The sequence below is a fragment of the Egretta garzetta genome, unplaced genomic scaffold, assembly GCF_000687185.1.
Source record: "Egretta garzetta isolate BGI_Z169 unplaced genomic scaffold, ASM68718v1 scaffold265, whole genome shotgun sequence".
In the NCBI taxonomy this organism is placed as follows: domain Eukaryota; kingdom Metazoa; phylum Chordata; class Aves; order Pelecaniformes; family Ardeidae; genus Egretta; species Egretta garzetta.
Genome location: NW_009259789.1, coordinates 284620 through 299341, shown reverse-complemented (window position 1 = coordinate 299341; position 14722 = coordinate 284620). Strand labels below are relative to the sequence as shown.

The 14722-nt window shown below is 43.2% G+C and overlaps 1 protein-coding gene across 3 annotated transcripts in view; it reads left to right on the top strand.

Moving 5' to 3' along the window:
• The window catches only part of DDRGK1 (DDRGK domain containing 1), a 36025-nt gene that overhangs the window by 19349 nt on the left and 1954 nt on the right, over positions 1-14722 (top strand). The window contains exons 5-9 of one of the 3 annotated variants that reach the window (XR_004842111.1): positions 5091-5213; positions 7405-7443; positions 12047-12103; positions 13704-13752; positions 14374-14669. Coding sequence is in view for 2 of the 3 variants with exons in the window: in XM_035895047.1 (XP_035750940.1) it covers positions 5091-5213; positions 7405-7443; positions 12047-12103; positions 13704-13752 (268 nt within the window). In the remaining variant the exon portion in view is untranslated. The remainder of the gene's footprint in view (positions 1-5090; positions 5214-7404; positions 7444-12046; positions 12104-13703; positions 13753-14373; positions 14670-14722) is intronic. The other 2 variants (XM_035895047.1, XM_035895048.1) reach the window with 2 other exon arrangements.

Below are 14722 nucleotides of genomic sequence, written 5' to 3'. Positions count from 1 at the left end.
GTGGTGCCTGCAAATCCATTGCAGAGTGGACTGCTCTCAAAACACAGCTTGATGCAGGCGAGAAACTACCAGTCTTCCAGCGAGCAAGCTTTTAGCTGTTGTGAAATAAAAGGCCACAGCAGGAGTGGCGACTGGTGTTTGTTCGCTGTTACATTAAAACAAGATCTGTATTGCTCGAGCCCAGCTGTGCCCGAAGTTTCCAAACTAGGGCAATTTTATTCAGGCTTTCAATTTTGCATTTAAGTGTCTGAATACAAATGGTCTGGGTCTTCAGAGCTATAGAAATGGAGGATGGGCAAGTGATCCCAAGGGTCCTTTTGAACCTTTTGAGAATGAAATCCCTAAAGTTTGGGCTCTTTGATTCGATATTTGATCATGTAAAAATAGGCACCGAGTCTTAAAATGTTGATTGCTGAGTTATTTTGTGTAGCATTATGTGAACATCGAGATTTGTGTGCTTCTCAGCAGAGCTTTTCAGTATCTGTTTGGCATTTATATCCTCTATTGATACATAAACAGTGGATTTCTGGCGGCTGATGGAGACTACTGTCTAGTTTCAGTTTAACATCATTTTTCAGGTGTATATACTTTCCTGAAAACTAATTTCTCCTAAGGAAGTATGAGTTGAAAAGTTTGCAGAAAACTCATTCTTACTCTGATTTTGAGCGGATGAGGACTGGTAAGAACACTTATTCTGTCTTTCTAAAGGTATTTTTTTATTTTGTGTCTAAACAGTGAGGAATCCTAGAGATCCATCTGCTCTTTGCCGAATTATGTACTGTAAAGTGCCTTTCCAGTAGAACCTGCACTAACAGCACGAAAACTGGATGTTATACAAGGAGGTTTTCTTTAGTCCAGGAACCTCAAAGCACTTGGCATAGGATCCAGTATCCTTTTCTCATTCTGCATGTGAAGGAAACGGCCACAAACAAGGAACGACCGGCAGCAGGTGGTGGTTGAAGAGAGTGCAGTGTTTGCTCTACCTTCCTCACTAGCAATGAGATCTCTTCTACTTAGCAGTCAAATAAGCTGCCTATAAATGATTTGTTTGTCAGCAAGTTGGTCCTTTATCTGATTTGGAGGAGAGATGGCACAGCACACAACTAGCAGTTTCCTCTCCGGGAAAAGCTGCTTAGGCAAAGCTCTCAGAAAAGCTACTTACTCTCTAGGCCAATATCGCTTAGTCTCAGTGTCACCTTAACTGGGTTACTGCAGTGAAAGCTAGAAACCGTGGTTCAGTATCTTCTTGCTGGACAGTACTGTAAGGGTCCTCACCCTTTACTAAAAATAGTAATGCACGATAAACCTTCAAAGGCTGCAATCTGGCAACCAGCCAGAACAGGGCAGTTACTCAAGCAGCATCCCAGGACTCCAGAGGGATTTATGATCCCAAGGGTCAAGGTCTGCTTCCAGCTCTAAGTCTAAAAGAGTTTTCAAGATGCTGTGGGTTTCAGCTGGTAAAAGACTGGGCTCTTGTGCAGTTGGCACAATTAATATTTTTGTTGTCATGGAAGTAATCATTGTGATCGAGGTACGATGCGAACAAAAAGGTAGTGATTTGAAAGGAGCCTCAAAGCAAATCCAGGTCCTTGGTGGGGCAGATGGGACAGAGGGAGCCTGGAGAGCAGTGGAAGGACTGGGACTGGGTGCAGTGGGAGGTCAGTACAGATCAGATCTGGTATAGGAAGGGGTAAGGGTGTTGAAAAGTGTCTCCCAGAGTGCTGGAGATCCACGGGCTGCATGGAGCTCTGGGAGCTCTCAGGTCTCTGCCGTGCAAGGTGGCACGTGACACTCACAGCGAGCATGAAGAGGTGGAGTCAATGAGCAGCAATAATGTGGACTTTTTGTCAGAAAAAGGAGAGGAAGAAGAAAGGTTTGAGTGATTACATTTTTTTTTTTTTTCAATAAAGACATGATCAAAGTGGGAGTGTTCTTCACATGCAGTGAACATTTAGGTGGGTGAGGAGAGAAGCAAACCTGCTTCAAAAAAAAAAAAGCAAGCAAGCAGCTGAAGGTGAGCATCTGCAGTTACCAAATTTCCATGATGCTGGGATTTCCCCACCACCCCACCCATTGCTGAAGGGAGGTGGCCCAGCTATTATCTCTCCTCTGAGCCACATGCTTTACCACTTAACTCCACAGCAGATAATGAGATCAGAATGGCAAGAGGCAAAGAAACCTGACGAACAAAGATGTGAGATTTTTTTTAATTTATATTTGAGCTGAGTGCCCCCTGTATGACTTGCACGAAGCAGGTACTGGTCTCGGTTCCATTAGTAGACCCTGGGGTGCTGAGAATGTTTCCGTGGGTGGGTTATGCATACAGACAGACTGGTTTTTGTGGGAATGCAACCTGCCTAAATTTTACCCTGCACCTACCTTGCAACTGCTGCATGACTTGGGCGTGTGAAAGAACAGTGCTAGCATGGTGGTGAAAAAATTAGCTGAGAATCAGTGTTAACAGGCGCCTGACTTAGCTGGGGTCCCCCCTGCTCAGCTATTCCTGGTCACTTCTCCCAGTCCGGTTATACAAAGTCATCTCTCCTCTTGGCTTTGAACTAGGTTACAGTTTGGCTAAATCCTTCTTTTTCTACAGATTGAATCATAGGTGGATTTGGGTAGTAAAGGATGGGAGACTCTGCAGGAAGTGGCTGGGATTTTTAGTTCTTAGGTGAAAAAGCTTCTGGAAATACTTAGTGTTACGGAGGAGGCTACAACCACCAGAAACAGGAGGCTTTGAGGGCTGACACTCCCAAAGCAGTGGCTCAGACCATCTGGAAATGCTCTGCTGATCGTAGCATGAAAATTTAGGATCTGGAAAACAACCTCATGTCGGCTTTTAGGGAGGCTGCAGAAGAGGGACTGGTAGCCAAGTGCTGTGCAGGTCTCACAGCAGAGATGCTTTTCTGCCTATGTTGGAAATGGAAGTACTGATATTGATGTCCTGGCATGCTTTAATCACATCAGAGGTAGTGTTCTTCAAGTAGATAGGGAAGACAGGAACAAGTCTTGTTCATTTGTTGTTAGACCTTCCAGAAACAAGAAAATATTTCTCAGTTGTTGCTCTCAGTTGTAAATGGGACTCTCTCTTAATATTTTTTTAAGAACAATCTAGAAATTATTTCCAAAGCAATTTATAGGGTTTGTGGTTTTTTTCCTTCTCATTTCAAATCCTGTTGAATCACAACCTCTCTAAAGGACCAGAGAAAGAACCTTATTCTTGTATGTCCATGATCAAGATTAAATTTAATGCACTTACAAGAAAAGAACAATTGCTGTCACTTCCAAATGAAATACGGTTATGTTGTTCTTGGCACCTGTAGTGCTTATGAGGGAAAAAAAAAAATCTAATGTTGGGCTTTTGCTAATCATTACGGTGATGAATGCCCCAGAAAATGGTCTTGACTTATCTCAAGATCTTCCTCAGATCTGTGGTTTTTTCATGAGATAACGGTTAAAAAAATAGTTTTGACTTTGTACGTCCAGTAAGACCCTTTCAGTCCTGTTTTTCTCATACTTGTATGTTGGCAGCATTCCTTCTTGTGACTTTCTGGGCATTTGATTAAACACAACTGGGACCAGATACAGTTTCTCTTCAGTTTTTATTGAAGGGCAACCTTCCCGTGACCGTTTCTGGTGTCCTTCTGCTTTCAGCCTTACACGGCATCTTTTTTAATATGGACGTTTTTCAATATACTTAATTACCTGTTCCCATCTCTTCCTGTTTGAATGGAACAAGTGTTTGCTTTCCAGCCATTTAAGGAAGCAATTACCGTATTAGTGTCAAAGATGTAATATGGCAAACATTTAGAAATCAATACAGTTGTTCTTTAAGAGATCAATTCCTGTGCTAGTAGTAAAGGGATGCCCAGGGACCGCCACTGAAGTTTGAAGAACCCCTCTTTCTCGGTTTTAATCAGGCCTTTGCAATGTGTTAGCAACCAGAGGCCAGTCAAATTGGACTCTCGTTGTACCACGTGCTGTCCAAACATACATTTCTCTGCAGAAGGTAACCATTGTATAAGGAAACATTTTTCTTCTGTGTGAAGTTTCATGTGTAAAGTGTTTTGGAGAAGAGCAAAACAAAGTTTAAAAGAAAATCACGGAAAGCTGCAAATTGATGAGCTCCCAGTAAAAACCTCTTCTTATTTAAAACATTTTTTAAGTAATCTATCCCATTCCAAAACTTTGAATTACAGTTTTGCTGCGCAAATGCGTGACTGTTCTACATTACCTAGCATGCATCACCATTTACGGTTGGACTTGATGATCTTAAAGGCCTTTTTCAGCCTAAGCGATTCTGTGATTCTGTGATTTCACTGATGTCAGGCTTGGAGTTTTCTGGGTTGGCATTATTTATTTATTTATTTTAAGACTTCAACGTTTCTTTCAGGGTAGGTAATAAAGTATTTTTATTGCAAATAACTAAAAGCAGAGCCTGTAGGCTTTGGTTAACAATCAAGCATGTGAAAAAAACCTTTCTTTAATACAACCACACCTTGTCTCCTATGCCTCCAATACTTTATTCAGTTCTTTACATTCCATGCAGACATAATTTGCTTGTATGTCATAAGAAAGAGTTTGGGCTTGAAACGCTTTCACGGGCCAGCTTCTTCTCGCACGCAGATGGACCCCAGTGTAACTCCACTGTTCTTTGTGCTCACTCCCCATGTACTCTAGTGTATGTCAGAGCAGAATTGGGGCCAGCGACTGAAAATGTGGGTGTTGCATCAAAGTACAGTTAGGGGCAGGGACTTCCTGTCACGGGATCTGCAAAAGAAACATATTCATGCAAATTAAGAAAGCAGGTTGCTATATAAGAGTGGTTTTCTCCCCTCTGTCAGATCTGTTAGGAACCAGCCTAGGTGTATTCTGTGCAAGCTTACACCACCACGTGAGATGGTTACTGCCTTAAGGGTGGCTTCTGAAATTAATGATGCCATCGAGGGAGAACTTAGACTCATTTCAGAAACTTGTTATCTGCTGGCTGTCCTAGTAAAACCAGACTGCAGATAGAGATGCTGCTTTACTTGAAACTAAACCTGATTTGGGGAGGAGCAAACTGACCACTTGTCATCTTTTCTGTTCAGGAAGAGGAAAAAAGGAAGGCAAAGGAAGAAGAGGAGAAGAGAGAGTATGAAGAGTACCTGAAGCTGAAGGAGAGTTTTGTAGTTGAAGAGGAAGGGGTTGAAGAATCAATGACAGAGGAAGAGGTATGTATGTTGGGCTGTTACTGCAGTTTCCTTTATCTTTGTTAGACTCAGGTTGCCCTTACTGCATTCTGTCTCGTGTAAAATGAGCTTGAAAATAGGAGTCAGCCAAATGGTTCTGCTTGTAACAGCTAAATTCTGTATATGGCATGTATTACCTGGAGTATTTCCTGGGGAACGCTACAGTCCCTCATTCCAGGCTGCTGCAAGTTAGTTTAGAGTCCTAAGGCAAATGTATGTCGCTGGAAATGAGTTCTCTCCTCCCTTAGCATGAGGACTGAAATAAAACTCATCCTGGAAATCAGATACTCTTTTACCGTCATCAGCTTTGCTCTGCCCATACAGAGTGGGCCACATGAAAGCAAAGCTAAATACGGAGTTTAGTAGTGTCCACATATCTTGTGAGGAATTGCTTGGTTTTGGTTTTATTTTCTACACCAACAGAGCTGCTGTGAAATCAAATGAAAAACCAAGCTCTTGTCTTAAAAGGCTTCTGTTAAGAGAATTCCCAGGACCGCAGCCTAGGTACTTGTGGGTTGTATGTGGAAAACTGTACATTCAGCATTGCACATGATTGCTATGGTCGATAGTATTTCAAACTCTGCGTAACGTTCTAGCACGCCCCTCCTGTGGCTGCCTGCTGACGCGCTGCTGGGGATGGTGGTTGAAATGTGATGCTTGACATAATATCACAGCAAACTTGAAAAAGTTCCACTGTTGTGGGAGGCAGTGTTCTTATTCTGTCTGCTGAAAACCTGTTAGACTAATTTTAATTGCTATTGCTGAAGTTGCTCTTGGGCTGTAGCTGCCAAATTTGAGCTGTCCAATGCATTTCATGGTAAGCATTTTTTTTTTTTTCAGCGCCATGTGGGCATTTGCTCCTCTGCTAAAGCAACCCTGTTCAATTGAATGGATTTGCCCTTAGCGTGACTGAGAGTGGCTTTGGGCTGAGGAGTGTGTAGTGAGTCAATACTACTTGACATTAATCACAAGTTCTCGTTATGGAGCCCATCCCATTGAGATAAATTCCTCCATCATGCCGAGATTAACACCAAGAGAAGTTGTATCTGGTGATGGGGAATTTCCTAAGATGCAGAGAACAGCAAAATGCATACTTTCTATTGAAAGTTCCTTCAAAAACGTGTGCCTGTCCTGTTAGAAGACCAGATTATACCTAAATATTGTTCCACTTTAGATACCCTTTCAAGCTAGAATGTGTTTATTACCTGTGTTCCTACACCAGCCTGTGAAGGAGAAATTAATCTTTCTATATGTGCGAACAGAGAAGGGTGTTCCTCACTCAGAAGAGCTTGGCAGGCAGTTGACGATGCCTGGATCTCAACATGAGATATCTTTGGTAGGAATGGGGAGGTAGAACTTTAATATAGGCGATTTGAAAGTCATCTTTAGAAACAATCACAGGTACATAGTTATTTGGAGACACCAGCCTTGCAGAAATGGCGAGCCACCCTTCTGCCTTGTGCAGGATAAGGTACTGAAGCATTTTAGGATCCCCTTACAACAGCTGACTGCCCTGTGCTGTTGAGGCTAGCCTGCTGAAACTCATGCTGACAATTAAGGTCCTGAGTCCAGAGCTAAGCAGTTAATTAAGGCTGATTGATTTCCAGGGTTGCAGAGTAACTTGATCTCCTGTTAACTTCAATGCACATTGTTTGCATTGCCTTTGAAAATTGAGCCGCTTGTATTAAAATGTCGGATTTCAGGTGCTTAGCTTTGAAAACGGCTTGAGCTTCCACATGTGTTGCGCAGCTGTGGGCTGCACTTGACCATCTGCATGAGCCGTCTCCTGAATCACTCTGTACCTCTGTACAAAATGTCCTCGGTGGGTATGTGTAACTTAACACACGATGCGCAAACTCACCCAGATGTGGTTATTTCAGGCTATGTATGATGCGAAGAGTGAAAGAGTCAAAGATTTCCTTTCACAAAATGCTTAAGCACAAATTGTACTTGAGCCATGTTCTGTCTTAGAAAATACCTATCATAAATTCCTGGGTAAGACTAAATCTATATATACTTTGGTTTTCCAGTTCAAAATCTCCCTCAGTTTGTATGTTGAAAACTTTGGATGTATGCAAGCTGAACACTTCTATAATATTTGTACTTGTCAAGTTTGTGATGCATTTAATGTTCGTGAGTTTAAAATAACAATTGTTGTCCTTGCTATATCCAGTCTCGCAGCTTTCTAATGGAATTTCTCGAATATGTGAAGGTAAGCTACCATTGGTCTTTCTCCTCCTTCCATACTTGTTAGGCTGTGTAAAATATCTTTGTCGAAGAGCTGAGTTGCAGAAAGAAGGGAAATCTTTACTTCCTCTTTGATTTACTTAAATATTCAACAGGTAACAAAAGCGATACCTTAGATAAAGTCTGCATTATTTACTTAGCCATGCATGAGCATGTCCGTCATCGTCAAAGTGGTTTGTAATTACAGCTGTCTCAGCTTTTGGGGTGGGATGGTAGCTCTTGCCCTCTTTCATAAGTACAGGCATTATAAACTCTGTGCCTGGTGGATCACCCTCAGGGTTTATGAACAGCGGCATTTGCTGCTGATTAAGATTTGGGACATTCAGGCTTTTTCTGTGTGAACACCGGCTACTGATTTAGCAAACGGTTTCTGCATCTCAGCTCAGCGTGAATGAGAATTGCTGCACTGGCAGGATGCGTTTGTGTCTGAAACACTGGCATCATAAAGGTCAATCCAACTTTTCATGCCTTTTCTTTTTCTTGTTTTTATCTGTGCAATTTGCAATGTTGTCTTAATGTCTGGAAGGGATATTTAAGGAGAGTATCACTTGTTTTTAACAGGGTGCATTAGTCTTCCTTTCATCATATTTTATGGTTGGTTATTTAAAACCTGTGGTGTGTTCATGAGGTTTTCCACTTTTGATTTGTTAAGGGCAAATGCTTCTTTCTCCACTATTGGTATATCAAAGGTCAAACGCATTTTTCTACTCTTACTCTAACAGTGTTATGCAAATCTTTTGTCCTAATGAATCCCTTTCCTCCTTTACTGGAAACTGGACTCTTAGCTGACAATGTGTGGCATGTGTGTGAAAGGCTTCATTAGTAAGCAAATCACTTGTATACTTAGCGATGCCCTAATCATCTTGTTAATCCAGAATCTCAAACTCTGGGCCAGTTTTGCATGTCCATTGCCCCAGCAAAACCCCAGAGTTACAAATAGATTTATCTCATGGGTAACTCTCCTCAAGAAGTTAATCTGAGTGATTGCCATGCAGGCCTGAACAGTGGCTTGATCGTTCTAGAGTCGCTGCAAAGCTACGGTGCGAGCATCTTTTGCTGTGCTGCTCTCTGCCTCCCGTGTCACTGGCACTTCTGGTGGTGTATCCCATTGCCGTAGGGCCGCAGCGAGGGAGGCTGCTAGGTTTGCATCTGTCAAGAGCTTTCTGATCAACGTCATCTCTGGGGGTGCTTTGGAAATGCTAGTAGCACTGGGAGTTAGGGCTTACCTTCGTTGCTGCAGCCCAAATGAAAATAGCCCCTGTTCAGTAACCAAGCCCCCCGCATAAGCCAGTCGGCTCTGACCAGAAGCGCTGCCAAAAGCGGATGAGGAAGCTGAGGGTGGATTGGAAAAGCTATGCATGACATGTTTAAAGAGCCTAAGTAAAACCATGGAGTGATGATGAACCATCAGATGGCACGTTTCGCTTTGCAGCCATGCAGCGAGGTCAATATGCTGTTTTCCACAGAAGCCCGAGAGATTTCTTTGAAAGGGAACTTTGAAATGGCCCTGTCTGTTAAGACCACTCTCTGTTTCAGTTACTAACTGTAGAAATGGGACTGCATGGTGATCCCAGTTCGCCCGTTCCCATCTAAGGCTTTCAAGATACTGCCAAGCTGTGGATTAAGGAAAACGTGCTGCTCTTTATTGTTAAACAAGCTGCCCTAGGATAACAGTAGGTAGAACAATAGGATATTTCAGTGTCCCTTGGGGTCTTCCACTAAAATTGGGAGGGTTTCCAAGGGAATACGCAGTAGGGGCTGATTCTGCGCCTTGCCCTGGTGGTTGTGATGGATGGAACAGTTTAGTCACAAACTCTCAGTTTGGCGTTTAAGCCCATATGTATAGTTTTATATTAGTCACTGCTACTTGACGTCAGAGAAATTAAGCACGGGCTGAAAACTTAATTCAGAAGCGTTTTGACACCTGACTTCCTATGTAGAGATGAGTTGCAGAACTGGGGCATTGCTTTCTTTTACAAGTTTTAGTATTTATTTTTTTTAATCTTGAAAGCATGCTTAATATATAGATTATGTATAGCACTCATCTTCTGTTCTGTTCACAGAAACCGTTGACTTATATCAAGAAGCAGTGCTATGCTGCTAGTAGCTGTCTGAAAAACTTACAAATGAAAAGAGCGATTGGCATTTTAAAAAAGAAAATTTAATTTAGCTCTTTTGTTGAATAACTTATTTTACTGCTATAACTGGCTGGAGGTAGCTCACCCCATGCTTCGTTCTGAAGGGTGTTTGAAATAAAATGCAGCCTCTTTTCTCCAGCTCTGCCTTGTGGGATTGTTTTAAACGGGATTTTTCTCAAAGGCACCAAAAGGATTCACACACACACACACACACACCCCCCAATTCTGCTTTTCTGAAGCATCTCCCTTCCTTCGGGGCCTTCATAGTAGCCCCTCAGCCTGGCTGCTGCAGAATCACCACCTCGCACCTTGGGCTGTGGCATCGTCTCTGCTGCAGTCACCGTCCTGTGCCTTTGCTTCTTATGGTGGCTGGTCCTCAAGCGACAGAGCTGACCGCTCTGCTCTCAGAGAAGCAGAATAACCCATTCTTAACGGGAGCCTTAGGGTTTTACTCAACAGGGCTGTAGCTGCGCACCACACCTTACAAACCAGCTCTGTGGGCTCTCTGAGCACTTAAAAAATAAATTAACAGTGAAGTGGGCAGAGGTGGAAGAGTGGCTGAGCGGTTCCCTTGCTGCAGAGCACCAGCTCTGGTGGCCCAGGGAAATCGGAGCTTGTGCTTTGTCCATCAAACTGGACAAATTATCTCGGTGATAATTGAATTCATCTGAATTACAGCCCGTGGAGTGAAACAGCGAACTCCATTTTCACTACATTTTAAAGGGATAGTGAAGGACTCGGGAGCCTTTACCCCTTCCTGTTTTTTTTCTTTAAGAAAAATGATGCTTGCAAGATAAGGAAAAAAAAAAAATGCTGCTCATCTTAATCCTGGGAGCTCTCACTCCATTTCATCCTTTGCTGAGGACAGCAGCAGAATCATACCTAAAATTAAATGAATTCAGTAAAGTGTAGATGTGTGTATCTTGCCCTATGAAAGTTAAGCCTGTCTTTTAAATGTGAAGCATGTGGTAAAGTGTTTTGTTTGCTTGGGACCTCACAATGTCCTTATATTTCAGAGTGTGTGTGGGGAGTACATCCTAATTCCACCCCACCCTCTGGGCTCTTATTCACAGCAGGATCTATCCTGGAAGGCTTCCAGTAAACTTGGTCATTGAGGGTGAATATCTTAAAGTGAAGGTTTAAATCCTGTTTTTCTCGTTTATGTGGCTTTGCACCAACCCTCCCCCGCCCCCCATCCTTTTAAAAGAAGATGTGACGAATCTTGGCAGTTCCCAGCTCTGAGAACTGAATTCCATGGACTGGTTCCAGTTCCATGCGTTCAGTCCATGGTATTCAGTTCTCTAGCTTGGCTGCATCGAACTTCACAACTACTAAGTCTGTGCATGGCTTTTTTTGGTCTGATGCTATTAACGAAAAAGATTCATCTATTTCAGCCTCTCTTTATTTCTTCAGTGCCCTTCCAGTGTACTTTCAGGATCAGAAACAAATGCATTTCTCGTTTGAAGTATTGCCTCTGATAATGTAAATGTAGCTCTTGTACGTATATGGCTGTTAGGGATGTAGTCTGGAATGTTAACCGAACAGTTTCCAAAAGTTTTCTATTTTTCCAAATTCCTTATAAAGAGTGCATCCTTTTACTGCATCTAAACAGATGAGTTTGTAAAACTTTTGCAGATAAGAAAACAGGAACCAAGTAGCTCCAGACGAGTGCACCAGGTGTATTCTCTGGAGCTACAGAGAAGCATAAAACCAGATGTGAGCAGTGGTGACTGCGTCCTGCCTGAGAGAGGCTGCAGTAAGAATCTCTTTCAAAAGCAAACCGAAAACTTGCAGTTCCTGCTTCTGCCTTTGTCCTCAGAGATCATCGTGCTGCCTGCGTAGGAGCGCGCGAGCAGTACGCTGCCAGCACTGACAATTTTAATAAGGTGTTCACTTGCTTAGGAAGATTATGGTGGCATTAATACACACGACATTAGTAGAACAGACTAAAGCACTTAATGCTGCCAGTCTTGTCTGGATTTTTATGTATGCACTGATACATACCAGTGATCATTTCAAAATGTACTTTGAAACATCTCTCAAACAGAAAAGGGACCTTGCTAAAGCATACTGGAAATTAAAGGTAGCAGTTGAGAAGCTCAGGTGGCAGGGAGAGCGGAGCCGTGGCTGTTTATTGTGCTTGTGCTCACGCTGTCCTCCCGACACGAGGAAGGGTTCAGGGCAAACACTGGCAAATACATTTGAGTCTTCACTGAAGTGGGTCAGAGCACCCAGTCTTTCCACAGAGCAGAGTGGTTTAAGTAACTTAGGTTAGGGTTTTTCATCAGAGAAAAGTGCTTACTAGGAAAAGTTAGTTAAAATGGCAGGTTCTACTTTGTCTATTAAATTTTTTTTTTTTATTTGAAAGAAAAAGAAATAAGCTAACCCTCTAATTCATCAGCTGCATTTAACTCTTGTTTGTTTCCATAGAAAACAAAGGTAATCCAGCTGGAGGACTTGGCTTCACATTTGGGTTTAAGGACACAGGTAAGTACTACTTTTGAGGTGCAAGCACAAGCAATGAGTTTAAAAGGATGGGAAAGTGGGTAAATGAGGGTAACATCTATGCAGGTGTCTCAGCATTACTGAAAATGCTTGGATTTTGGTGAAGTTCAGCAAAATCAGCCCTAAAAATGTGGCCATTCATCAAAGTACCAGCCAGCCAGTGAAGGATTGTTGGCTTACAGGATTGTTTCAGCGAAAAGTGCTCGGTCTGCCTCCTGCACAGCTGCCGGTTGGCGAATGGATCCTGTCGTGTTTGCAGATCTGGTAATAGAGCAGTTCAGGGTACTTGGGAACCAAAAGCAGAGCTCAGCCACATTCAGGCACTGCCTGCGTAATTGGACAACATTCTTATGTTTGCAGACAATCAGTAGATGGGGTGATTTTGCTCCAATTGCTTGTGTATTCTTAGAACATTTAAGAATTATAGAATATTTCAGTTGGAAGGGACCTACAACGATCACCTAGTCCAACTTCCTGACCCCTTCAGGGCTGACCAAAAGTCAAAATGTGTTATCAAGGGCGTTGTCCAAACGCCTCTTCAACGCTGACAGGCTTGGGGCATCGACCACCTCTCTAGGAAGCCTGTTCTGCTGTTTGACCACCCTAATTTGTATCTTCTGGTGCATTAATTAAGAATATTGTCCCTCTCAGCACCATATAAGCCTGTGAAAGTGAGCTCATGGTGTGATAGCTGTACTTTTTTATTTTTTCACCCTCTGTCCTATTTCTGTTCTCTAAACATTTTATGTTTTGACTCTGAAGAATAGTTGTGGCTTGGCTTATTTTAATTTGAGCACATTTGACATATATTTCTAAATGACCAATGTTTTCTGTTGTTCTGTACCTCATCTGATCTTGGGGTGCCCCTTCACAGTAGCTTACCCTGCTGTAGGTGTAGGCTGCTGTGCCCCTGCCTTTCTCCTAAACCAGAACTTCATTTAAGCATGCAGTGAGCTGGTTAAGGGAATTCATCTGGTTGAAATCTAAACTAGAACTTGCTTCTGCAGTCACATAAAGGCAAGAAAGGGAGAGAGACAGAATTGTGGAAAGCAGGGCTTGTGTACTAGCTTAAGGGGTAGTGGAACTATGGGGTAACTATAGAGTTAACGCAGCAATAAATTCAACAAGTTGTTCATTGGATTGGCAAAAAGGGGTTTCCTCTTAAACAGAGCAGGAAAAAACAGAAAAAGCTCTGGAATGTATTGAGTGTAGCCAGGTTCTTGGAGAAGTACCTCAGTGTATTTCATGGAACTTGCACGTTGCATTGGCGCTGTACAGCTTTGCCCTGGGAAGATGTGTATAACCACCCCACTTCCATAAACCTGACAGCTAACGTAGCAATTAAAGTCTCTTTTGGGGGATAGAGAAGTTATTTGAACACTCCAAAATTGCAGAAGCGCACTTCAGCCTTCTGAGGCCTTGCTGCATCTATCTGTGTGGAAATACCGATGTGTATCCTTCACTGAAGTCTTTAACGCTGAGGAATTAAATGTAAGCCTCCATCTGTAGTTTATCCGAATGTGTGAAATGCTTTTTGCCTTCCTCTTGATCAATTTGTTATTCCTCTTTCCCTTCTGAAAAGGATGCAATTAACAGAATCCAGGACCTGATGGCAGATGGCATTCTAACAGGTGACAGCCAAAACACAAAGGGGACTTTATTTTAGCTGGTGAATAGGCGGTGCAGAAAATGCCTTAACTATGGTAGAGAGAGACTTGCAGTGTAATTTCTATTTTAAACTGTGGAAGGTCCTAGTAGGACTTGATAAATAGATATTTTTATTACCCCTGCTTCAGCTGCCTTGAAACTGCTGTTTAAAGCGCTATGGGGTGGGATTGCTCCTCTGATACCTTATACAGAGGTGGGGGGCGAACGTCCCCAGCAGTTCAGGAACGAGCACCGGGTCCTGTGGGTTGACTGAGCACTGGTGAAGGCCTTTAGGGGCGGCCGAGCAGCCAGCTGCAAACAATGTCTTCTGAAATCTCAATTTGAAAGAATCACTTGGATATTTTGGGGTAGCTCGAAGGCTGGTTTAGAGGTGCTGTGGTGGCTACAGCCAGTACCGGGGTACAGTACGGCGTGGGAGAGGCAAAGATCCCAGAGCACTCCAGGAGGCTGTAGTAAGTCAAGCGCTTGCTCCTAGCCAGGTACCCACGCAATCAGGGTTGGCATGTAGGCAGAGACCGAGTGTGTAGGTAGCTCCCTGTCTGAAAAAGGTTGATGGCTGGGCACTCTTTTTTTTTCTTTCCAAGGATGAAGTAGGGGAAGGTGGCAATGCAAACACTTACTGACCTGATGTTGTGGTCATGGCTGGGAAACAACTGTCTTGGTGGATATGCGTGGATACCCATTCGAGTGACCCAAAAGTGCTCGGAATCCAAGCGTAAGGATGCGCACTCTCCTGGCTGGGTCTGGGGCCTGAAAGGCTTGCCAGCGAGGTGCTCCGCCTTGCGTTTGATCCCGCAATGCGTTAAGAACAGAGAGGCCTATTCTCACTCTTGATGGAGCAACCGAAATACACAAATTGAGCTTCATTCCCTTTTAGAGGGTACGTTGGGATGGCTGAGCTGGGCCCCACGGGGTCTCTGAATCGCCTCCTGG